This window comes from Caretta caretta, chromosome 2 (assembly GCF_965140235.1).
Source record: "Caretta caretta isolate rCarCar2 chromosome 2, rCarCar1.hap1, whole genome shotgun sequence".
Taxonomy (NCBI): domain Eukaryota; kingdom Metazoa; phylum Chordata; order Testudines; family Cheloniidae; genus Caretta; species Caretta caretta.
Genome location: NC_134207.1, coordinates 92,172,171 through 92,195,987, shown reverse-complemented (window position 1 = coordinate 92,195,987; position 23,817 = coordinate 92,172,171). Strand labels below are relative to the sequence as shown.

General features: G+C 43.1%; 1 protein-coding gene across 1 annotated transcript in view; it reads right to left on the bottom strand.

The window, feature by feature from the left end:
• CEP192 (centrosomal protein 192) overlaps positions 1-23,817 on the bottom strand; it is a 215,417-nt gene that overhangs the window by 79,790 nt on the left and 111,810 nt on the right. The window contains exons 32-39 of the mRNA XM_075124731.1: positions 21,161-21,309; positions 18,612-18,842; positions 15,472-15,597; positions 14,884-15,027; positions 14,222-14,285; positions 13,723-13,862; positions 13,521-13,613; positions 1,001-1,119 (exon numbers count right to left, since the gene is read on the bottom strand). Coding sequence (XP_074980832.1) covers positions 1,001-1,119; positions 13,521-13,613; positions 13,723-13,862; positions 14,222-14,285; positions 14,884-15,027; positions 15,472-15,597; positions 18,612-18,842; positions 21,161-21,309 — 1,066 coding nt within the window. The remainder of the gene's footprint in view (positions 1-1,000; positions 1,120-13,520; positions 13,614-13,722; positions 13,863-14,221; positions 14,286-14,883; positions 15,028-15,471; positions 15,598-18,611; positions 18,843-21,160; positions 21,310-23,817) is intronic.

Below are 23,817 nucleotides of genomic sequence, written 5' to 3'. Positions count from 1 at the left end.
CTTTGCCTTGGCTTTCCTGATTTTGTCCCTACAAATGTCCTAGCCTTACCCTCGCATTCTATAGCTATATATGGCCCCAGAGGTTTGGCTGACAAAGCCTCTTATAACAAAAGCACATGGACGTCTTTTCTGTCTCTCTTTATGGGCCCGAGAAGTAAATATGCTGTAAATAGCATAATGTGAAGGAGAATGTTTTTCTCCTAAGATTTCAGGCACTGGACATGATTATAGGATGTTGGGAAGACCGCTGAGCATGATGTACACCTTTTAAATCCAGGCTTTTTCAAGTTCAGTTCTGCCACAATATTATGCCAGGTAAATATCTAACTAACTATCTTAGCTAAACTAACATCCTAAAACTAATCTACAAAAATAGAAGGCACTAGTTTTAGCTATCAATCCTTGTAATTTGGAGGGGAACATTTCCTTTTGTTGTGGTGGCTGCAAGTCACCGAGGAGGCAACTGGTGCCATGCCCCCTTCTTTGGCCGTGCCCTCAAAACATGCTACACCGCTGACAGAAAAGAGTGGAAGGGGTGCATGAACGCTCCAACAAGCGCTGCCACCAGAAGATTCCACCATCCACACTGCACCAGTTGACGTGCCCAGCAGTGGGTATATACAGTGGACACCTGTAGAAAAATTACCAGGAATCAAACTTTCCAAAGGAACTGGAGAACTAACTCGAGAGCAAAGATCTCTGCATTCAGGAAATAAAACCAGGAGAAAAGAGGATCACACTATTTCTCCCCCACCCTCTGCTCCCAGTCTAGACGACACATTTAAAATGCTTAGAATCAATCCTTGAACACCTAAGAAGCTAAATGACAAAAAGAAAAATTGCAATAAATACAAGATACTTGGGAGGCTGGCAAATCCTGATAAAAATCCCTTACTCTGAATTATATGAAATTATGTGGGACCCTTTAACATCTGTTCACAACCCCCAGATTGAGAACCTCTTTTTTAAATAACTGATCATCAAGCAGATTATACCTTACCTTTCACTACTGGTTTTTAAATCCTTTGGAGAAAATAGGACTGCCACTTCTTGCTCTTCTCCAGGCATAAGGAAGAGATCCTCAGGTTCAACAGAAATGCAGTTGTCTTGACCTGATGTCTAAAGATACAAAAACAAATTTACTTTTTTAGGAGTAATCCCCTCCAGTCTGATATGATGTGTTATGCCTCTCTTTCAGTACATATATCAGAGGCAGCCTAGACACATACGTGGGAAATTCCCAAAACGGCCAACAATCCTGCACTAAATAATAGTTCCAACACTGTGCAGAAACCCTACGTTAGCGAACTAAATATAAACTTCTTAAATAGAAATTTCTTATTCAACTACGCTAATGACATACACAGACAATGAAGAGGCCACTGTAGAGGAAACCAGAGAACATTTTGGGTGGAGTCGATTGGGAAGAAGTAACTCCACAAAATGACGTCAGGTAAGTTTTACTTCACGGATCCAGACTTCTGTCCACTCATATAGGATTGGAACATAGCAAGCAATATGGAAACATAAGCAGTGGGGGAAAGGTGAGCATTTTGATTAGTTGCAGATAGAGTGGCTTAGTTCCTGTGATATTAGCCAGAAAACACTCCTGGTTCAGGGACCATTCCAAGGTGTCTGAAAGCTCAACTAGGCTGCTCTCATTTTCAGTGGCACTTTAATATGGATTACCCAGATAGAAGCTAGGAGAGAATGCATTGCTCTGTTTAGACTTGAGCTTCTTGTGCCTCCTTCCAATTTGTTTTCCCAGTTGGACCAGAATCATAATCCTCTCAGGTGATCCTGAAAGACCAGAAAAGCCGGTCTGACTGCTCATCTCAGACAGCAGTATGCTGAAATCTCTGACCCTGATCACATTCCCTGTAACTTATGGTGCACCAAGTACATTTCCAACCCAGAAAGCTAAGCATTTATGGTCAGTATTTTTTGGAAACCAGTCTGTGAAGGGAAGATCTACTAGAAGGTTGGCTTCATGCTTCAACCAACCAGGTGACTAGACAGTGGAAATCTTTCTTCAGCATCTTTTACAGCGCAGTTCTGAGCCTTCAAGAAATATCTAGGAGGCCCCCCGTCCATGGAGTAATCTTACAGAAGTTACCTCGGAACTACAGCCAGGACTGGATGGAGGACAGACATCATGGAAATTACTGTCCATATCTTAACAAATTTCTGTTGTTTCAGGAAGACTGACCCTCCCTCTGTTTTATCTGTAAAGTACGATTTGCTCTGGAACATTTTAAAATTCACCATAATCCCCGGTGCTTAAAGCACAGAAAGTGTCTTTCAAGTCACCTCATCTAACATTTCTAGTGATGCTTGATAGAATGTAAGATAGGAATGAGCATTTAGAATTCCCTATACTCTTCAGCCTATTACCAATAACTTCATGAACACTGAGGGAAAAGAGGGAAGCAGACAGGCTGAAGAGCAGCATTTTGTATTGCTAGTACCTACTTCCAAAGACAAACTGAAGTAACTTCTGGTAGTAAAATATGGCGGGTATATGGAGAAGTTTCTATCAGATCTAATATCAGGAAGTCTCCTGGAAAGATTGTAATAGTTCTGGAAGCTACAGTCTCCTTACATTTTGTTGCCTTTGACCTATTTAGTGTATGACCGCTTGCATTCCTCAGATCTTTATTTTATGAAAAATATGTAGTCTTGAGATTTTAAGCCCTTCAAATCAGGGATTGTGTCTTTCTGGTGCTTTTTCAGTGGCCAATATATGGGGCCAATTCCTAACTGAGATTTTTGGTAATGCTAGCGATACAGTCCTGAGTATCTTTCACATTGAAGGGCAGTCTGTATTTCCCTCATTCCAGGTGGTGTGTAACTTATTTCACAATAGTTTGATGCTTCTCTGAATACCTAAAGTTTGGAAGGGACATTAAGATCAGACGTGGAGGAGCCTGAAATTCCAGAATAATCCCACTACACTCTCCTGTACCTACTTGCTGAGTTTGGTACAGTCTATGAATTGTAGGCTAGATCTATTTCCGAGTGGGGGCAAGCTTGATTGCTGTTAGACTGACTGTATACACTTACTGACAAAATTGGGCTCATTTCATGATCTGTTTCCCTCTGGAGTTCCATGCTTACATCTCATCTCTCACACACCTATTGCTGAGAGTATTAATCTTTCGCTCCTGTATGAGGGCTTTTAATTTTTAAGCTTGTCAGGAGTAGCGAGCAAATATTTTGTCTTGTCCATATTTTCAACTACTACCTATGAAACTTCCCCATTAATAAGATTTGCCTACAGCCTTCTCAGACATGGATTTGTTTTAATTATGCTCTGCCCAGGATTTGATTTAAAACTAGCCACTGAATTTGCCACCATGGCTCTTACCAACAGCCTCCTGGATTTCATAAACAATGGTTAAAGACACTTTCTTCAGTCATGACTTAAGTTGTTAAATATTTTGAGGAGGTTGAAGATGGACAGCAAATAAGTCACAACAAATCCTTGTCTCTCAAGATTCTGTGGCCTTGGAAAAACAAGTAATTTCTAATGAGGAACTACCTGAGACTTCGTATGTTGCACAGGGACCGGAAGTGCGACTCTGGGAAATTCGCTCTCCCCTGTTTAGAGTCCAATACCGCCCCTATAAACCATCCGCTGAACGGGGGACAGAATTGACTTCTGTACCTTCAGTAGAAGGCCCCGGTCATCGAAAGTAGACCGCATGATGCTCACTTGTGTCTCCACTTGCACCCTGTAGCAGCCCTTGATTAGCCAGTTGTAGAGGTGTGGGAACACCTGCCCCTGGCACTTGCGTAGGAACACAGCCATGACTGCAATGCACTTGGTAAACACTCAAGGAGCCACTGACAGGCCGAACAGTAGGACAATGAACTGATGAGTGTGATTCACCATGAACCTGAGGTACTTTCTGTGTAAGCGTCCTTCAAATCGAGGGTGGCATACCAGTCCCCCAGATCCAAGAAAGGGATAACAGAGGCCAAAGAGACCATGCAGAACTTCAGTTTCTTCATGAACTTGTTGAGATTTCACAGGTCTAGGATAGGCCTTAGGCCGCCTTTGGCTTTTGGTATTAGGAAATACCGTGAAAAGAAACCCTTCCCCTTCAGCTCCTGAGGAACCTTTTCCGCTGCCTCCAGTTAGGAGCAAGTGCACCTCCTGCACAAGGAGTTGCTCGTGAGAAGGGTCCCTGAAGAGGGACAGGGAAGGGGTTGGAAGGCAGGGAAAACTGGAGGGCATACCCCCTTTCTACCGTGCGAAGTACCCAGCGATCTGATGTAATACAGGCCCAGGTAGGGCAGAAACGGGACAGTCGGCACAAAAAGGAGAGGTGGGATGGATCTGCAGTTCGGACTGGTGCATCGCCCCCAGTCGCGCCTTCAAAAGTTCTTCTTCTGACCAGAGGATTGTTTCACCTGCCCACAGCCCTGGGCTGAGTAAGAGTGAGGTCTTTTCCTGTTCTTTCTATTCTGCCTCCAAGAAAAGTCCTGCCTGTTCTGAGGGTGGTAAAAACAAGGTGGGGGCTACGGCCTGAAATGCCTCCATTAGGTAGAAGGAGCGTGCAGGCCAACGGATTTGAAGGTGGCCCTCGAATCCTTGAGGCTGTGAAGCTGCAAGTCCGTTTTTTCTGAAAAAGAGGGTCGAGCTCCCAAAATGGAGGTCCTGGGTGGTTTGTTGGACCTCAAATGGTACACCTGAGACCTGCAGCCAGGAGTTCCTTCTCATAGCTACCCCAGAGGCCATAGCGTGAGTGGACGAATCCACCACATCGAGCGAAGCCCATGCAGCGAAGCCCAGGCAATGAGCTTGCCCTCCTCTACCAAAGAGGAGAGCTCTGCCCTGGAGTCTTGCGGCAACAGCTCCATAAATTTTGCCATTGCTCCACAGGACTTGTAGCTGTTACCTACTGAGAACAGCCTGGTGAATAGAAATTCGGAGTTGGAGTCTCCCCGGTGAATAGATTTTCTTCCAAAGAAGTCCAGCTTTTCGGCCTCCCGGTTTTTCAGGAAGGGTCTCTGATAGCCTTGGAGCTCCCGTTAATTAGCCACTGATATGACTAAGGTGTCTAACGGGAGACATGTGATAAGGTGCTCGAACCCCTTAGAGGGAAGGAAGTATTTCTGTTTGTTCCTCTTTGCTAATGGTGGTAAAGAAGCAGGGGTTTGCCACATCGACTTGGTGGTACCTTGAATTGTTTTGATAAATGGCAAGGCAATTTGGGAGGGACCAGAAGGGGCAAGAATGTCCACCATGGGGTCTGATGTCTCAATGATGACCTCCACCTGGATCCCCAGGTTCTGCGCCACCCTCCTCAGCAGCTGCTGGCACACCCCACTCTCCTCCAGGTCCTGTTCCCTGCCCATGGCACCAAGGGGATCATGCAGCACCTAGTATTCCGGCGCGGTTGATGTTGGTAGTGGTGCAGTGGGTGCCGGAGGTGTTGGTGCAGCCAACGCTAGGTCCTGCCCCTGGATAGGTGCCAGAGGCACCTATGAAGCTAAGGCCACCGGCACTGACCTAGAGTAGGACCTCTGGCTCCAGCCCTGGTGGAATGTCCAGGCGGTCCAGAATGGCCACTTATTAGGGGCCTGCCACTGACAGGCCGCGGCACTGGATGAGACTCCTGTTGCTCGCATCTGTCAGACCTGGATCAACTGCTCCTCCTGGACCTGTGGGAGTCTGCTTCCAACTCCAAGCACTCACTATACAAGGATCACAGAGGAGCGATGCCCTGCAGTGCTGGGGAGTGGTGCCTGGAACTTTGAGACTAGTGCCACTCCCCTATTGATCCACTGGTGGATTGTACAGGTGACTGGTACCAAGGAGATGGCAACTGGTGCAGTACCATTGCAGGTTTGCTTCTGGACAGCACAGAGGATCTCATGGGTGCCGCTGAAACCAAGTTCAGTGTCCTGTCTCATCTAGGAGGGGAAGGTGGTGCTGAAGAGGCAATGAGGTTGTTGGCGGCCTCGACTGCCTCCGGCGTGGAAGGCAGCTGGAGATCGTGGTCCTCCCAGAGAGGGGAGTGCTGGGAGCCTGGACTCGACTGTTCCTGTGCTGGGGCAGGAGTCGATGTGACCTTAGTCAGTGGAGCCGAACGCCTGTGGCCCAACACAGATCTCATGGTGGTGGGCTCCTGCACCAGCCTGGGCTTGAGGGAGCGGCCCCTTTTGGGTGTCCTCTTCCTGTGGGGTACAGGGGATTGAGAATGGTGCTGCCCACTGCCCTGTGTGGAACTCTGCCGGTGCCAAAGGTCTCTGGCAGAGTCCTTCCTCGGCACCGACTTATGCCTTGTCAGTGCTGGCACACTGTGCACAGATGCTGAGGTGCTCAGCGTCAGCTCTACTGAGCTAGGGTCCAAGTGAGGATGTAGAGCAGCCTCCATTAGCGGGATCTTGAGGCACTGATCCCTCTCAGACGAAATCCTCTGCAGATCTTGCAGCATTCTTTCTGGTGGCTTTCCCACAAACACTTAAAGCAGGAAGTGGGGGGGTCACTTCTTGGCATAGACTTGCCACACACTGCGGATCGAGGCATTCCCTGGTACCAGGGAAAAAGGGGTAAGGGGGGGGTTACCCCCAACTGAAACTTATCTAGCACTATTCTAAACTATACTGCTATAAACCTACCTATTCACAGGACAAAAGTTCGAACTACTGGAGAAGTTGCGCTTGCAAAGCAAGAGCTACGAGCATTTCTGCTAACCATCACAGGCTGTAAGAAGGAACTGAAGTGGTGGCAGGTTGGCAGGGCCTTATATTCAGCACCATGAAGGTGTGACCCCGGGGGCGCCCAGACCAACCCAACGGGTACTGTTGGCGAAAAACCTTCCACTATGCATGCAGTACACACACACCTAACTGGAATTGATATGAGCAATCACTCAAAGAACCACCTCTCTTCTTTTTAAAGAATCTTTATTGAGGTTACAGGGACAAACCATCCCGATGTGTAGAAAGAATAGTAAATATGGCAGGCGACCAGCTTGGCTTAACAGTGAAATCCTTGCTGATCTTAAACACAAAAAAGAAGCTTACAAGAAGTGGAAGCTTGGACAAATGACCAGGAAAGAGTATAAAAATATTGTTCAAACATGCACGAGTGAAATTAGGAAGGCCAAATCACACCTGGAGTTGCAGCTAGCAACAGACGTTAAGAGTAACAAGAAGGGTTTCTTCAGGTATGTTAGCAACAAGAAGAAAGTCAAGGAAAGTGTGGGCCCCTTACTGAATGAGGGAGGCAACCTAGTGACAGAGGATGTGGAAAAAGCTAATGTACTCAATGCTTTTTTTGCCTCTGTCTTCACAAACAAGGTCAGCTCTCAGACTACGGCACTGGGCAGCACAGCATGGGGAGGAGATGACCAGCCCTCTGTGGAGAAAGAAGTGGTTCGGGACTATTTAGAAAAGCTGGATGAGCACAAGTCCATGGGGCCGGATGCGCTGCATCCGAGAGTGCTAAAGGAGTTGGCGGATGTGATTGCATAACCATTGGCCATTATCTTTGAAAACTCATGGCGATCGGGAGAAGTCCCGGACGACTGGAAAAAGGCTAATGTAGTGCCCATCTTTAAAAAAGGGAAGGAGGAGGATCCGTGGAACTTCAGGCCAGTCAGCCTCAACTCAGACCCTGGAAAAATCATGGAGCAGGTCCTCAAGGAATCAATTCTGAAGCACTTAGAGGAGAGGAAAGTGATCAGGAACAGTTAGCATGGATTCACCAAGGGCAAATCATGCCTGACTAATCTAATTGCCTTCTATGACGAGATAACTGGCTCTGTGGATGAGGGAAAAGCGGTGGACGTGTTGTTCCTTGACTTTAGCAAAGCTTTTGACACGGTCTCCCACAGTATTCTTGCCAGCAAGTTAAAGAAGTATGGGCTGGATGGATGCACTGCAAGGTGGATAGAAAGTTGTCTAGATTATCGGGCTCAACGGGTAGTGATCAATGGCTCCATGTCTAGCTGGCAGCCGGTATCAAGTGGAGTGCCCCAAGGGTCGGTCCTCGGGCCAGTTTTGTTCAATAACTTCATTAATGATCTGGAGGATGGTGTGGACCCTCAGCAAGTTTGCAGATGACACTAAACTCGGAGAAGAGGTAGATACGCTGGAGGGTAGGGATAGGATACAGAGGGCCCTACACAAATTAGAGGATTGGGCCAAAAGCCATCTGATGAGGTTCAACAAGGACAAGCGCAGAGTCCTGCACTTCGGATGGAAGAATCCCATGCAACGCTACAGACTAGGGACCAAATGGCTCGGCAGCAGTTCGGCAGAAAAGGACCTACGGGTTACAGTGGACGAGAAGCTGGATATGAGTCAGCAGTGTGCCCTTGCTGCCAAGAAGGCCAATGGCATTTTGGGATGTATAAGTAGGGGCATTGCCAGCAAATCGAGGGACGTGATCGTTCCCCTCTATTTGACATTGGCGAGGCCCCATCTGGAGTACTGTGTCCAGTTCTGGGCCCCACACTACAAGAAGGATGTGGAAAAATTGGAAAGAGTCCAGCGGAGGGCAACAAAAATGATTAGGGGACTGGAACACATGACTTATGAGGAGAGGCTGAGGGAACTGGGATTGTTTAGTCTATGGAAGAGAAGAATGAGGAGGGATTTGATAGCTGCTTTCAATTACCTAAAAGGGGGTTCCAAAGAGGATGGATCTAGAATCTTCTCAGTGGTAGCAGATGACAGAAAAAGGAGTAATGGTCTCAAGTTGCAGTGGGGGAGGTTAGGTTGGATATTAGGAAAAACTTTTTCACTGGGAGGGTGGTGAAACACTGGAATGCGTTACCTAGGGAAGTGGTGAAATGTAGGAGCCCCCAAAATTGTATAGGCTCTAAACCCTTCACCTGGCAGAGCCAGGGTTCACAGGCTAGGAGCAGGTGTGGCACAGCTCCCCTTTTGTGCCTCCTGAGAGGATCTTTATCACATGGAGAGAATCCTCTGGCCATTTGCCTGCTCTATTTGACCAGCTCTGCTATGGGATAGGAAAGCACGAAAAACGGGGAACATAATAGATGTCTTATTCTGGAAAAGATCTTTGTTGTTTTAAATTGGTCTCCAGAGAACCAAGGAAAGGAAGGCTAGGAGAAGAGAACTGGATTCATTACTACAGCTTTAGAATGGCTTTAAGAACCAGGACGAGTGCAAGTAAGAGAGCAGAGACACTGCTTTGTTTAGCTGGTTGGAGGCAGGGAATATGGTCTGAGACCGTTTGAGGCACAGCCAAACTCATACCCCCATAGATACATTTTCAGCTGCCTCCAGTGTATATCAAAGACAACTCAATTGTACCGAGTTGGAAGAATATCTACAAGTTAGAAATGTTAGGTTAAGTAGCGATTAATTTCTCTGGGCCTTCATTTTAGCTTTTTTATCTAGATTGGTCAGTATATTAACTAGTCAAGTATTCTATTTCTTGGCAGATTTGTTTTAAAAGTTATTTATCAACAGTTGACAGCAAGTGTTCTAATCAGAGACCCATGCATTCTGAAGTTCCAGGGCCACAGAATTTGCCACAGAACTACCTCATCACAAAGCTGTGCTCCAGAAATCATGTTTCCATTTAAAAAGAAAAAAAAATGTTTCTAACCATTGCTGAAGAAAACCTGAACCAAATTTAAGTTAATGCAGTGCTGTCTTCTTGAGTTTGTAGACAGCCTGAAAAAATAGCTGTAAAAGACATGAACCCACTCCATTAATCTTAAAGGACTGTTCAGCTGAAAGCTATAACAAATAGGGGGATGATTATTCAGTTACATTTTTACTATTTTTCCTGCAATTAAATGAAAATTTTCTGTCTTCTGCAAGGCCATGTCACAGAACCTAAAAACCTCATCACAGCTTGCTACAGAGAATACAAGGCTTTGTTTGTAACCTTTTTCAGCCTGGGCTTTAGCACGCTGGGAACACTAAAAATCTGTATCCCAGCAGCATTTCTACTAGGTCCAGTGGTCTTGATATGTAGGATTGGTCTATAAAAACTTTCCCCACACAAAACCACCAATGCCTGTCCAGGACCGCCTCAGGATTTTAATAAAAAATCTGAAGTAATTATTTGAGGTACATCCAAATGCATCATCAACTGACTCGTAACAGGAAAGAAGGGAAGACCGACTTTTTGCTGCCAGCGGGTGTTTGGTGTAGAATTGGAACCCTATAGCTTTATAGATAATTGCCAAAATGCTGAAAACATTTCAAAGAGTAATTCTCCAAGTAAGCTCATAGTCTGAGGGCTACAGAATTCCTGTTTTCTGGAGAGATGTGTGCAGGCTTATTTTCGGCGATTTATCAAGTCTTTCTGCAGTTTAACCATAATCTTGTGTAGCTAGTAATATTAACAATTTTAACGTGACAACTAATTTAACAATCTAGTACAGTGTTGCCTTTTCGACCCACAAAGCTGGCTAATATTTAGGATTATTTCCATTATAAGAATACATCAGTGATATGAGACAGATATATTCTTACTGCAATCTTGCTCATTTACAAAAAATATATACAAAGTTCGGTCTCCTTCAGTGAAGTAGGAAAAAAACCTAGCAGGCAGCTTTCTTGCTCAGTAATCCAAGTCTACCGCTCCAGCAAGTTCTGCACCCACAAAGCTCTCTCTCTCTAATTCCTCTCAGCATCATGCTCAACTCCTTCTACATGCTTTTCTGACTCCAAAATATATGCAGTGCAATTAAATCGTCTAGACCATGTCTAACTGAGAAAACGACTCACTCCATATAGCTTAGCTCTGACCTGCTATGTTGCCTAGTGCCTTGAGTGGTAGCTCCATAGCATACAGCTGTTCTTACTACAAAAGGGGGTCTTATTCAATCCTTCTTTTGAGCCTGAAAGATTACTTGGCACACATCGGCTTTAAAGAGGTCTGATTATCTCTGGATCTACATGAAGGTCTGATTATCTTTGGATCATATGAAGGTAGCCATCTCTTGCTATACCACCACCTTGGGATATTTAAATACGTGTGTTAATGTACATAAACTGAAATAAAAATAGTAGTGTGCTCAAGATAGACATTCCACCCCTTTCTTTCAGAAAGGAGATATTGGACATTTACCAGGAAAGCACAAACAATTTTATGGTGGGTTTTGTTGTTTTTTATTTAAAATTCTCTCTTCCATGTCACTCATTCTGCCTCTATGTCAATATTCCATTGCCTATTGCTTCTATTCTCTTTTAGATCAACATCCCCATTCCCTTATTCTTTCATATTCATCCCATACTAGATGGTCCAACTCTTAGCTTGCTCTAGTATTACTGGTTTTCCTTTCCTGAATCCACTTTCGTTCTGCCCTTATGTTTTCTCCCCAAGCTCTCATCTCCAAAGAGATATCCACTCCACATTAACTAGTCATCCAAATAACTCTCCAATAAAGCTATTACCCTTGTACTTGAGATAGAGAAAACTTAAATGATTTGATCAAAGCCATATGTCATAAATATAAAGGGAAGGGTAAACCCCTTTAAAATCCCTCCTGGCCTGAGGAAAAATCCTCTCACCTGTAAAGGGTTAAGAAGCTAAAGGTAACCTCGCTGGCACCTGACCAAAATGACCAATGAGGAGACAAGATACTTTCAAAAGCTGGGAGGAGGGAGAGAAACAAAGCGTCTGTGTCTGTCGGTATGCTGCTTTTGCTGGGGATAGACCAGGAATGGAGTCTTAGAACTTACTTAGTAAGTAATCTAGCTACGTATGTGTTAGATTATGATTTCCTTAAATGGCCGAGAAAAGAATTGTGCTGAATAGAATGACTATTTCTGTGTGTCTTTTTTGTAACTTAAGGTTTTGCCTAGAGGGATTCTCTATGTTTTGAATCTAATGACCCTGTAAGGTATCTATCATCCTGATTTTACAGGGGTGATTCCTTTACTTCTATCTACTTCTATTTCTATTAAAAGTCTTCTTGTAAGAAAACTGAATGCTTTTTCATTGTTCTCAGATCCAAGGGTTTGGGTCTGTGGTCACCTATGCAAATTGGTGAGGATTTTTACCAAACCTTTCCCAGGAAGTGGGGTGCAAGGGTTGGGAGGATTTTGGGGGGAAAGACGTGTCCAAACTGCGTTTCCCAATAAACCCAGTTAGAGTTTGGTGGTGGCAGTGGTTATTCCAAGAACAAAGGATAAAATTAATTTGTACCTTGGGGAAGTTTTAACCTAAGCTGGTAAAAGTAAGCTTAGGAGGTTTTCATGCAGGTCTCCACATCTGTACCCTAGAGTTCAGAGTGGGGGAGGAACCTTGACACCATAAAAGACAATATTTGAATATGACTTAGAATGAAGGAAACCTTTGTTCAATCCCACATTTACTCCACACTGTTTCATGCAACTCCTGTAGATAACCCACCTTCTATACTGAGAGACTATACTGGGTGCTGAGCACAAAAAGCAGACTCACTTGCAGAAATTAACTGGGCAAGAAACTTGAAGCATAGTGTGAGTGGTATGACAGAATGTATCAATCCTGGACTGGGCAAGCAGGAGTTCATCACTCACTGTAGGCCCAAGGGGCCATGACCCTCAACATTGCTGCACATGATTCTGGTGGAGGGAGTGTATAAAAAGGAAACAGCTCTCTCCAGTCTGAGCTGGCTGAGGAGGAGAATGGACATGCACTGCCAACTCCTTCTGAAGTACTGTCAGATCTCCAGACTGCAAAGTAGGGTATCCCTGACTACACTATGGGAGATCCCCTATTGACAGAGGCAAACAGAGATGCCAAGCCACGGCCTGTGGAGGACAACCCTGCAGGAGACTTAAGGGTAGGAAGTGATGCAGGGAACACATTGGGAGCCGGCACTTGACCCTTAATAAGGTGATCATCGGCTTCTTAGGGCCCTGGGTTGGACCAGGTTGCCCTGCCCTTATCCCCACCCTGCACTTGCCACTACGCATTACCGTCAGGGATCGCTGATATAAGTTTTTGTTTGCTCTGCCTTGCCCGAGGGCCATGTTATTGTCAGCCCCAGTCAGGAGGCTAAGAGCTACAGACTTTTCACTTGCTCCGCTCCAACCAGAGGGCCGGAGTCCCTAATTGTGGTTGCCTGGCCCAACTCAGAGTCCTGATTGTGTGATGCAGTGAATCAACCCTACACTGGACACGCAGAGCCTCTGTACCACCTGCAGAGCTGTACCACCTACAGCTGCAAACTCACAAAATTTGCTATTTAGTACTGACATACTCACAAAGCCACACATACGCAATTATAGAAGTGACTGAATAGCCTATGACTTTCAGGGAACAAAAACCACTACAATAAACTTCCAACCCTAGTGAATGATTTAATTTTCAAGGCTTCTTCTAACAAAGCGGCAGGAAACTTTACTTAAAAAAATAATAGTATGGAGGACACCCTTGCCAGCTACAGTCCCTCCAAAAAACCAGAGAGACAGCCGGACTGCAAGGTTTGTGGGGCTTCCAGAGGCCAGCTCTAATTTCAATGCAATGTGGGCAGCACAAAACCAATGATTTTAAGACCACTATTTAGAAAAGTAAGAAGTCTCCCTACCTTAATTTTTAAATAGACTTCAATATTTCCAGCATTCTTTAAAGGCAGTTGCTGCTTGGCTGAAGAACCCACACTAGCAGACAAACACATGGCCTTAAAAAAACAAACAAAAAAAAGTGGTTGCATTTTACAACAAAGAATGCAGAACTACCAAAAGCAAAGAAGCTAAAGTATACTTAATTTATAATTTTTTGTAGCATACCTGTAAGTCCTTCGGAGCATGTATCCTAGCTGTTCCAGCTCTTGCTCTGAGGGGAATACTTTTTATCACACTAGTAGGCCCTGGACTGTCAACCTCTACATCAACTCTTGCTAAGAACTCATCTGCCGGACCCAAGATATCTAGAAGGATTTTAAATTCAACAAGAGTGTCAAGCATTTTTTACCTGCAGAATTCTTAAAGTTTGATGCCTGCACTAAAAACCAACTTGAAGCTCAGTATTTTATTTTGAAGTGGTTATTATGGTAATAGGGGCCTTAATTACTTAAGTTAGAACTGTACTTTTATTTTGAGTATTTAATTTCACAATATTCAAGTATTAAAACGGATCTGTCAATGCCAGGATGGACGTACACAGATTAGGGCACCAAAGCAAAAAAGCTACTGAAATGTTTCATCTACATTAGTGACTTATCCTTTTAGTCCTAAAGGAAACTTGTAACACACAAAAGTAGTTACAATGGAAGTCAAACTACTATACCTGAAAGAGAGATTTGTTTCTTTGGTGCATGGAACAGGACCCACACTACTAAGCTTTCAGGATCCTGAAAAAAGGAATATATTTGATACTTTATACACATCTACTGAAAATTTCAACTTTTAAGCTGTCCAATAGACAGTGTGAACAAGACATTCATTATACTGAAGCTTTAAATGTCTAGACTCAAATCCGGAAAAGCAGTGTTTCTAAGACAAAACAACCAAAGAGCGTTTTACTATGAAGGCTCCTTTTATAGGTTACAAAAAAAATAGTTTCTTAGTTAAAGTGAGCTAATATACAGAGAAGCTATCCAGGTTTCCCTTAGTATACCTGGAGTGTAAGAGGGAATTAAACAGTAAAGTAAAACCTCTGAATAATCTTGAATCTGCTTTCTTGGAAAATCCCAGTAGTTTGATTTTTAGTTAATATTTTAAATTATGAAGATACAAGTTACCTACCCTCTCCACCACCCAAAAACACTCTTACAGTTAAACTACCGGCTGATCACTCCCACAACCAAAACCAAAATGAACTCAACAAGAAAACAATATTGATCACATCACTACCCTTCTTACAAAGAGTTAGTGTGAATTCAGTTATCTGTAACCAGAATCATTTTAGAGAAACAATTGCAAAAACTAATATTGCTATGAGCTACTTACTTGTCCATCATAACTTGCATGTATCACATGGTTTACAACTGATGGAGCTGCTAGCTGAGAGATTGCATCAGTTTGAGGTGAACATTCAATAGAACTATTAACTGGTTCCTTGGAAAATGTGAAGCAACGCCACGCTACAGCATTCTGTCATAATGAAACCGCTTTTTAAAAATAAAATATTAAGATCCATATTTTCAAAAGTAATTTATAGACATGGAAGTTTTGAAGATACATCTCTAGGTATGGGTATAGCCTTTGAGGGTGTCACAGAATTGATCATTCAAAATTACCCTTCTGTGAAAACATATCCTAGCAATACAGGAAAAAAGCCATCACAGATACATTAAAAATATGATTCTCCCATGACAAGTTCATCCTTATCAACATTGATTACTAGAATCAGTGTTACAGAAAAGTTTATTCCATCATTGGAGATTTTTAAGAGCAGGTTAGACAAACACCTGTCAGGGATGGTCTAGATAACATTTAGTCCTGCCATGAGTGCAGGGGATTGGACTAGATGACCTCTCGAGGTCCCTTCCAGTCCTCTGATTCCACCTTTAGATATATATAACTTAATATACTTACTGCTTTGATAATAAGTCTGATGGGCACAGAAGCATGTGTCTTGTTGATTAGTTTTAGTGGGAGAGCCTTCCAGCTGCCAGATGACAGGTCACCAAAATCTAGACCATCTGTCTTTCCTGTTTCCACCTGGTATTAGACAGATATAGCCTTTATAAATTTGAGGGAAGGACCATGCTTTTCTACGTTACCTCTCTGCTTCCCTGCACCCAGCAATACAGTGCAGTTCCCCTGCTGTCAGAAGTGAGAAGTTGGCTTTGACACCAACAAGCAGCACCATCCGATGGACTGTCTCCCACACTTTGAGCCTGAATCTATTTCTATGGGGTAGGCAGGGTAAAGCACACAAAGCCAGCAGTAGTGGAACAGGCTGGGCATCAGGACACAGGAATTTAACAGCAGCATTGTGGAAGCAGCTCAGTAAAAATGCAGAATTTACATCTCACGGAGAACACAAACCTGATGTTTAATTTTAGAAGTGTGTTTTGTTTGATATAAACACTTCATGAAATCAGCTTTAAATAATCAAAAACTTATTATTCTTTCTTCAAGACACTTGATTTACAGTTGAGATCTCAGGAGGACAGTTTGAGGGAATAAACAAAAATTGAACCTTCTGAGAACTACACTAAGAACATTTGTTCATAGGCTGCTAAAAAGATTGTTAAACAGGAATGAAAGGATACGTATAATGTTCACGTACTGGTAATATCAAGAACTGAACCAAGTTACATGCTGCACTGAGGTATTCACAGAAGAGCAAATTTTGATTTTTGTTAACTTATTAATGTAATCTTACATTTTGAATAGCTACCCATTAGTGACCTTAAAACCTTTATTTCAATAAAGAGATGCTATCCATCTCTGAGAAGCTGAAGAGATACATAAGAAATAATTGCTATTTCAACAGAATTCCTTAGAGTCATTCTGTGCAGTACAGATCATGGTAAGAAGTCTTCCAATCAGCAGGTGCAGACAGGATAAAGAAAAGCTCTCTAATGAATGAGACTGACAATGCTCACATTTGTGAATATTTTGAAAAGTACTACCTGGAAATGAAATAGTGATCAAACATGTTCCCCATCTTGATGGCATAGGTAGAGTGTTTGTAACTCCCCACTCTGATTAAGCAAATAGACATGAATGAAGCAGACATCGGATAATCTCTCAAGAGTTCAAAGAGAACATGACAGGATGATTTAAGAACTAGAATGCATGACCAAAGGAGACCAGAGTGTACACTTCGCAAGATAAGTCACTTCTGAATGAGAACTCAGAACATAAAACTCTGCTTCAGGCCCTTTGAGGAACGTGCATTGCCACTTGGACCCTAAGCCTTTATCCATACAATCCTGTAAAACAATAATCTTCAATGTGGTACTTGAATCTATTCACCAGATTCTGAAGGTTACCAAGAATGAAATATGCAGTTTTAGACTTCCTATCTATGAGCACAGTAAAAACCTGCTCAAAATTTCTCAACATCAAGAATTCTCTTTTTGCTTAAGTGATTTCTACCTTTTTGATGACATAAAAAAGGTATAGCTGGAGAGGATGGGAAGACCAGAAAGGGTAAGTTTGTATCCATAGAGATTTAGCATTTCCAGCAAAGCAAGGCCCTTTGTGGGTATCTAGGGTAAGCACAGGATGATTCTATTCACACTTTATTTTTGAAGGCAAACACAGGAAGTCAAAGTCAAGGAGGGAATTAGAGGTTTTTCAGGGGCCAGCAAAGTCTGCAGCTTGCCTCTCATTCTCACCCCATCCTCTCCACATTTTACTTGAAAGCTTTTATCCACCTTGAAGTTCCCCACTGCAGAAAGACAGGAAAGTGCTGAAGTTGTGTCTTTTCACATTTTTCCAGGTGGTACTAGCCACAGCTCAGCTGCTTGTATCCTGGATTTCAAAACCTCGGCAGAAAAGTTGGCTCAGAGAAACAAAAAACAGATCTTTGCTTACAAAGTACTAAACAAGCCTCTGTCGCTATCCCCTGCTCTTTGGTTCCTGATTAATATATGACAGTGTTTGGCTTCTCTGTAGTTTAAGATGCAAGTTGTATACTAACAAATGACTCCTAGTAAGCAGCAGAACATTCTCCTGATCAGCATAGTTATGCCACATTGGAATTGTACCCCAAGCAACAAATTAGTCATGACTACCCTCCAATCTGAGTGATGGTGGCAACCAAAGACTATTCCTGGTTACAAACTTACTTTCCAAGCAACAGATGAGGAAGAGAGAACTAGTAACTCCAGAGACAGGCAAGAGAGCTTTGAGCAGCATGACCAACTGGCAAGTATACGAAGCTAGAGCAGCTATGCCCATGGCATTAGGACTGGAATCACAGAACCAGAAACCCATTTTGTGACAATTTAACTGGGTCAAGGAACTGACTCGCTCACTCAAATTCACAAAGACTCCAACAGGAACACTTCAGTGACAGCGTAGAACCGAGGACAAACTGATCAGCTCCTGAGACAGCAAGAATTTGCCACAATTGAGACTTCAGAATAGGTTTTTCTGTTTTCAAAACCAGGCTTGCCTCCTTGTTTTAACCAGCATTAAACAGACAGGAATGAATGGTTAGATCAAGTGTTTTCTTCAGAAGTTAGGAGAAACCACCCACCAGCTTGATGAAGGGTAAAGGGCCCAAGTGAGGGAACATATGAGCATCTACGGCACAAGAATGGTGTTCTCTTTCTCTCTCTCACACACACACACACACACACACACACACACACGGCCAAAAAAATCCAATCTCACAAAAAGAGTATGTGCACCAAAGGAGGATCTCTGTGGACAATTACTCAAATAAGAAAACTTACTTATTCCTCATATTTTAGCCACCCAACTATTAAGACTAAATGAAATGAGAAACTGTGCATCATCCCTTAGCATAGGCAAAATGCCAATTACCCATGAAGCAGTAGTCTCCAATGCCCCATATAGGGGCCCTTCCGCAAATAAATTTTGCTAAGTATTTTGTGTTAAAGTTTATACCTCGGGTACCTTGTCATTTACATGAAGTATCCTCATCTCCTTTCAAAATAAAGTAATCTTGAGCTCTCCAAATAGTTTTTAACTATTTAGAAAAAGCAAACACATAAGAATATACCAGTTCAATATAACAAACTGCTTCTTACCTTGAGATTAGGATTTTCAGCAACTGCTGTCAAAACTACCCTAGTTGCCAAAGCTTCTGCCTGGACTATTGTCTCAGTATCTGCAGAAACTGGCCAAGATGAAATACTGAGGACACACTGGAAGATTCCAGGATGACAAGGTAAGAAAAGTATTTTCAGCTCTTCTGTAGAATGAGGTCCTATGATGGTTTTGTTCTTAAACACTAGACACTGATATTTCAGAGGATCCATCTAAAAAAATAAGCCTTGTTAGTTTCTGCAAAAGTAAAAGAAGGCAAAGTATTCCACCCTTAAGACTTACCTCTAAGATGATGCCCACAAAGCTATCTAACAACGGCTTGGTAGGCGGTAAACTGATACTTGTTGATCATGTTTTTGCTTAATGGTTTTAATGTTACCTTCTCCTGTCCGTTTCCGCATGTGTCTGTCTCATCCAACTGTTGCATCATTTGAATTTTATATTTTCAGTTTTTGGAAAAATCCTTCCCCCAGTTTGTACAGAACCAAGATCACCGGCCTGCTCAGGGCCTGTAGCTTATTGTAATATACACAAGACTGTACAGAACAAGTACAGTAACTCCTCACTTAAAGTCGTCCCAGTTAAAGTTGTTTCATTGTTACGTTGCTGATCAATTAGGGAACATGCTCATTTAAAGTTGTGCAATGCTCCCTTATGTTGTTTGGCAGCCACCTGCTTTGTCCACTGCTTGCAGGAAGAGCAGCCCGTTGGAGCTAGCTGGTGGGGGCTTGGAACCAGGGTGGACCGGCAGCCCTGCATCAGCTCCCCGTTCCCCTAAGTTGCCTGTGCAGCAGCCGCCCAGCAGGCTACCAATTGCCAGCAGTTCAGCTGTTCCTCCCCACACGGCCATGTGCTGCTCCTGCCCTCTGCCTTGGAGCTGCTCCTGGGAGCCTCCTGCTTGCTGTACAGGGAAGGGGGGAAGAGGGGGACTAATGTGAGGGTGTCCCCCCTCCCCCCTACTCTTCCCCCCCACTCCACCCCCACTTACCCCTTCTCCATATAGAGCAGGAGGGAGACACAACAGAGCTCAGGACAGAGAGAGCTGGCCGCAGCTGCTATCTCACCTTCCTGATCTTTTTAAAGGCAATGTACTTAGAATGTTGTGTCAGCGTACTTAAAAGGGCAATGCACATTCCCCTGCCCCCCCCACACACACATAGGGTGTGTGTCTGTCTGCCATGCTGTCTCCCCTCCCTCCATTTGTGCTGCCTTGTAGAGTGTGAGGCTACTTTAACAACGTGTTAACCCTTGAGGGCTCAGCCGAATGCCAGTTCATCATTTAGCAGTAAGGTCTTACCTGGGAAATATTCCACCCTCTTACTTCACCACCTCAACCAAGCTTCACAATCATTGCTGTGTATAGTATTAAATTGTTTTAAACTTATACTGTGTATGTGTATTATATATATAAAAAAATATCGTTTTTTATCTGGTGAAAAAAATTTCCCTGGAACCTAACCCCCCTATTTACATTAATTCTTATAGGGAAACTGGATTCGTTTAACATTGTTTCGCTTAAAGTCACATTTTTCAGGAACATAACTACAACATTAAGAGAGGAGTTACTGTAGAAGAAGGAATGTTTTACATCCTCAGTTTCCTGCAACATGAACATATTTGTGTTTGTTCTCCACTACTCCTATAGACTTTGTATATGAAGAACTAGTTTTACAAAATGAAGTAATATAGCTTACACAGTAAAAAAATCTTAAGGCTGTTCCAGAGCAGAGTACACAAGAAGAGTAAGCTGCTACATAAAACTCAATGTAAATATTTACCAGTTCTGGTTTCAAATGCTAAAGCTGTACTAAGTATCAGCCAGCTTTTGTTTTTTGTTTTGTTTTTTTTCGCCCTCCAGTTTTTTCCCCAATTTTAATGTGTTTTCAGAAAATTTAGAACATCAATTTGTGAGGCTAAACTCCACTGGAGAGAGAAAATACAGAACGCAGGTAGCCACGGAGCTGAGGCACCTTCTTGATTATTGGCAGGATTTGCGAGTCCACTGTCTTCTGATCTGCCTTGCGTTGTTGTTATCTCACATTTTTCTTTCTCGGTGTCAAAGATCTCACCTTCTTGATGTTTGAGCTTACGCAGCCTCTTAAAGTATGCATCAGTGAGATGTTTTGGAAGTTTCACCCCAGAGATATCAACATTTGTAGACGTGGCAATAACAAATTTCTGGTGAGTTTGGTAGGTAGATGTTTGCACCACCCACCATGCAGGGATTTAAGTTGGGATCATGAGTTCATAGCTGATAAGAAGCTACTAAGGTAGTAGAGGCTACATGCTAAGAGAAGGAAAAAAAAATAAGCACCAACTAGTGTGGAAGAAGCCAACCACAAAACTTTTTTTCCACTGGAATTTGTGTCATAATAGCAGGAAAGGAATGGAGTTTAAGTTTTTGATGCATTAAAACTGCAGGAGGGGACGAGTTTAGAAAGAGTTTAAGAGTTCATAGGACTCTGTAGTCCCTGTCCCTAGCACTTTAAATATTGTACTGTACACTAAAAGCTATATTGAAAAAGCTTACCTTTTCTCCATTAATTGAAATACTGAATATTCCAATGCTGACCTGCAACCATCGTTCAGTTGGATTAAAAATACCAAGATTAGTTTGTGATGCAATTCCTACACAACAAGCATTAGGGAACTTCAGCTCTTCTGGTACTCTCACATGTCCTATGAAAGAAAACCATCTCTATTAATTACCAATATTTGTATATCTATGAATATATGTATCTACAATTTTTTATCATGAGCACCCTGATAAAAGTAACTAAACCAGACTATCAAATTGGTCATGGAGTTAAAATAGTTCATAACCTGGCTTGACAAATACACCCTCATTTCAAGCATTACTGACACTGGTCTGATATTTCCTGGGAATGTTTCCCCATAAACTCGAATTTGAGCATTTTAGTTAAGCGTTCAAGATTCTAGTGTTCTTAAAAATGAGGATGTTTAAGAGAACTGCGCCAAATACAGTTATTTGAGCCAACAAAAAAAACAGTACTAGCTGAACTCTATGCAGTTTAAGGTTTCGCATCAAATAGTAACTATGGGGTTCATTATCTACACCTTACAGGAAATGCGGTGTTTCTGTAAGCATCCAGCATCACAATACTCATTAGGCTCTGTAGCATGGTGGCTACCCTGCTACTAAAATAAAAGGGGTTAAAAGCAGCCCTAGAGAGGGCTGTGGCTGGCTGATTGGGGAAGCAGCAGCAGCAGCTGGGCCACGCCCCAATCAGGCCCCCACTGGCCTGTATAAAAAGGCTGTGAGCCAGAGGCCCAAGCAGTCTCTCTCCAGGCTGGGAGAGAGCAGGGCCTGGCTGCTTGCCTGACAGGGTACTGAGGGTGGTGCAGTGTTGGGGAAGGAGCAGGCTGAGCGGGGGCGCTCCAGGTTGGCAACTCCCCAGGCTGTAGGGCCTGGTCCAAGGCCCATAGAGGTACTGGGAGGCAGAGGAAGGCAACAGGTCCCAACCCCCTTGCCTATGATGAGTGGCCTTTATACTGCAGTCTGCCCCAGGGAGCGGGGGCTTGGTGATGACTGACAGTAGCCCAGACTTAGGCAAGGTGGGGATAGTGGGTTGGGGTTCCCCAGGAAGGGGAGACCCAGAGGCAGAGTGTGGGAGTACTGCCAGGGGGCAGAACCCCAGAGAAAGGGGCACTAGGGTCTGTGAAGGACACAAGGGCCAGAGCTGGGTGGATCACCAACCTGTAGAGGGAGCTCCAGGTTGGAAAAAAGAGCTAATTCCCAAGGACCAGCAGGAGGCACCGCAGGGGTGAGTCCGCTCCTTTACAGGCTCATTTACTTTAAGTCATGACTTATTACAAAACTGACTGCTGACTTTAGGTTTCTACTCTTTAAACTAAGTTCTAGAATACTACATAAATTAAAAACTGGTTTGTGTCATTAAATTGAAAAACCTCTCCTATTACAACAGAACTTAACACTAAAGCTGTTTACGAGTCGAGTAGGTTTGAAATAGTTTGAAATCGCCATTTTTTGTATGCCTGCAACAACCATAAATTTTATTTTAGGGCTACCTTAGCTGAAATACATGCTTGTATTTAGAAGCCATCTAACCTTATTCTCCCATTCTTAAAAGGAAAATTAAATTAAATGAGCACCATTAATGTAACATTAAGGTAGAGATCTATACTAAGATCAGTATAAATGAATTAAATTCATGGAAAAAGGGAGTGACTACGGAGATATGAAAATTTAGGTGAGCCAATTCCATACCAGAGTTAGAATAGCTTTAAAAGAGCCTCACAATGACAGGAATCTGGACAACAGAATGTATCAACACTTTGTGCATCTGCCTAAGACTTACATAATGGACTTTGGAAGGAACGGACTGAACTAGTTATATCAATGGCTAGTAAGTTTAACTAACTATTCAGGAAGGTGACCAAGGGATTGTGAACAAGCTCAATTAAGATATTTACTCAATTCAGGAGCAACAGTCAAAAGTGTCACTGTTAGCCTGTATTAAAGTAAACAATACTGCAAGGGTTGCAGAGCCAGAGGTAAATCAATGGCACATCCTGACCTTGAGTACTGGGTTTAGTTTCGGTCATCTCATCTCAGAAAGCACATAACCAGAAAAAGACGTACAGAAACAATGGAAGAGCTTGAGATTAAAATATCCTCAGTGTTGAGTGTTCATGTGCCTCTAATGCTCTTTAAGAGAGGAGCCAGGTCAGAAACAAGAAACAACAGAAGGTATGCAAAAACAGTCAGGAGCTCCCATTTCCTGCTTTCAATAGCAAAGGAGAAAAGTACAGTGAAAGACAAAAGTTTTTTCTTCTTCAAAGGGGATGTCAGGACTTAATTATTTTTTGCTTGAGGGAGAGGAAAATATTTGGCTGAGGTGAGCAGTGACAGCAAGCGAGGGTAAAACTAAGACCTACAGCACTTTTAATGTCCTGTGGGAGTAGAACAGGATGCAGAGTCTTGGATTTTAGGTGGCGTGTGACTTACCATCTCCGAATCACTCAACTGGAAACAGGAAGAACTGCAGTACAAGTTTCTTGCATCATGTCACTACTCACATTCCCTAAAGATCCTACCAAATCCTCTAGAAAGAAGAATGCTAGGACCTAGTATTTCTAATGACAAACAGTGTATGAGTCTCAAAGATACTATTTAAGTAAATGTTGATTTAATACAAAAATTAA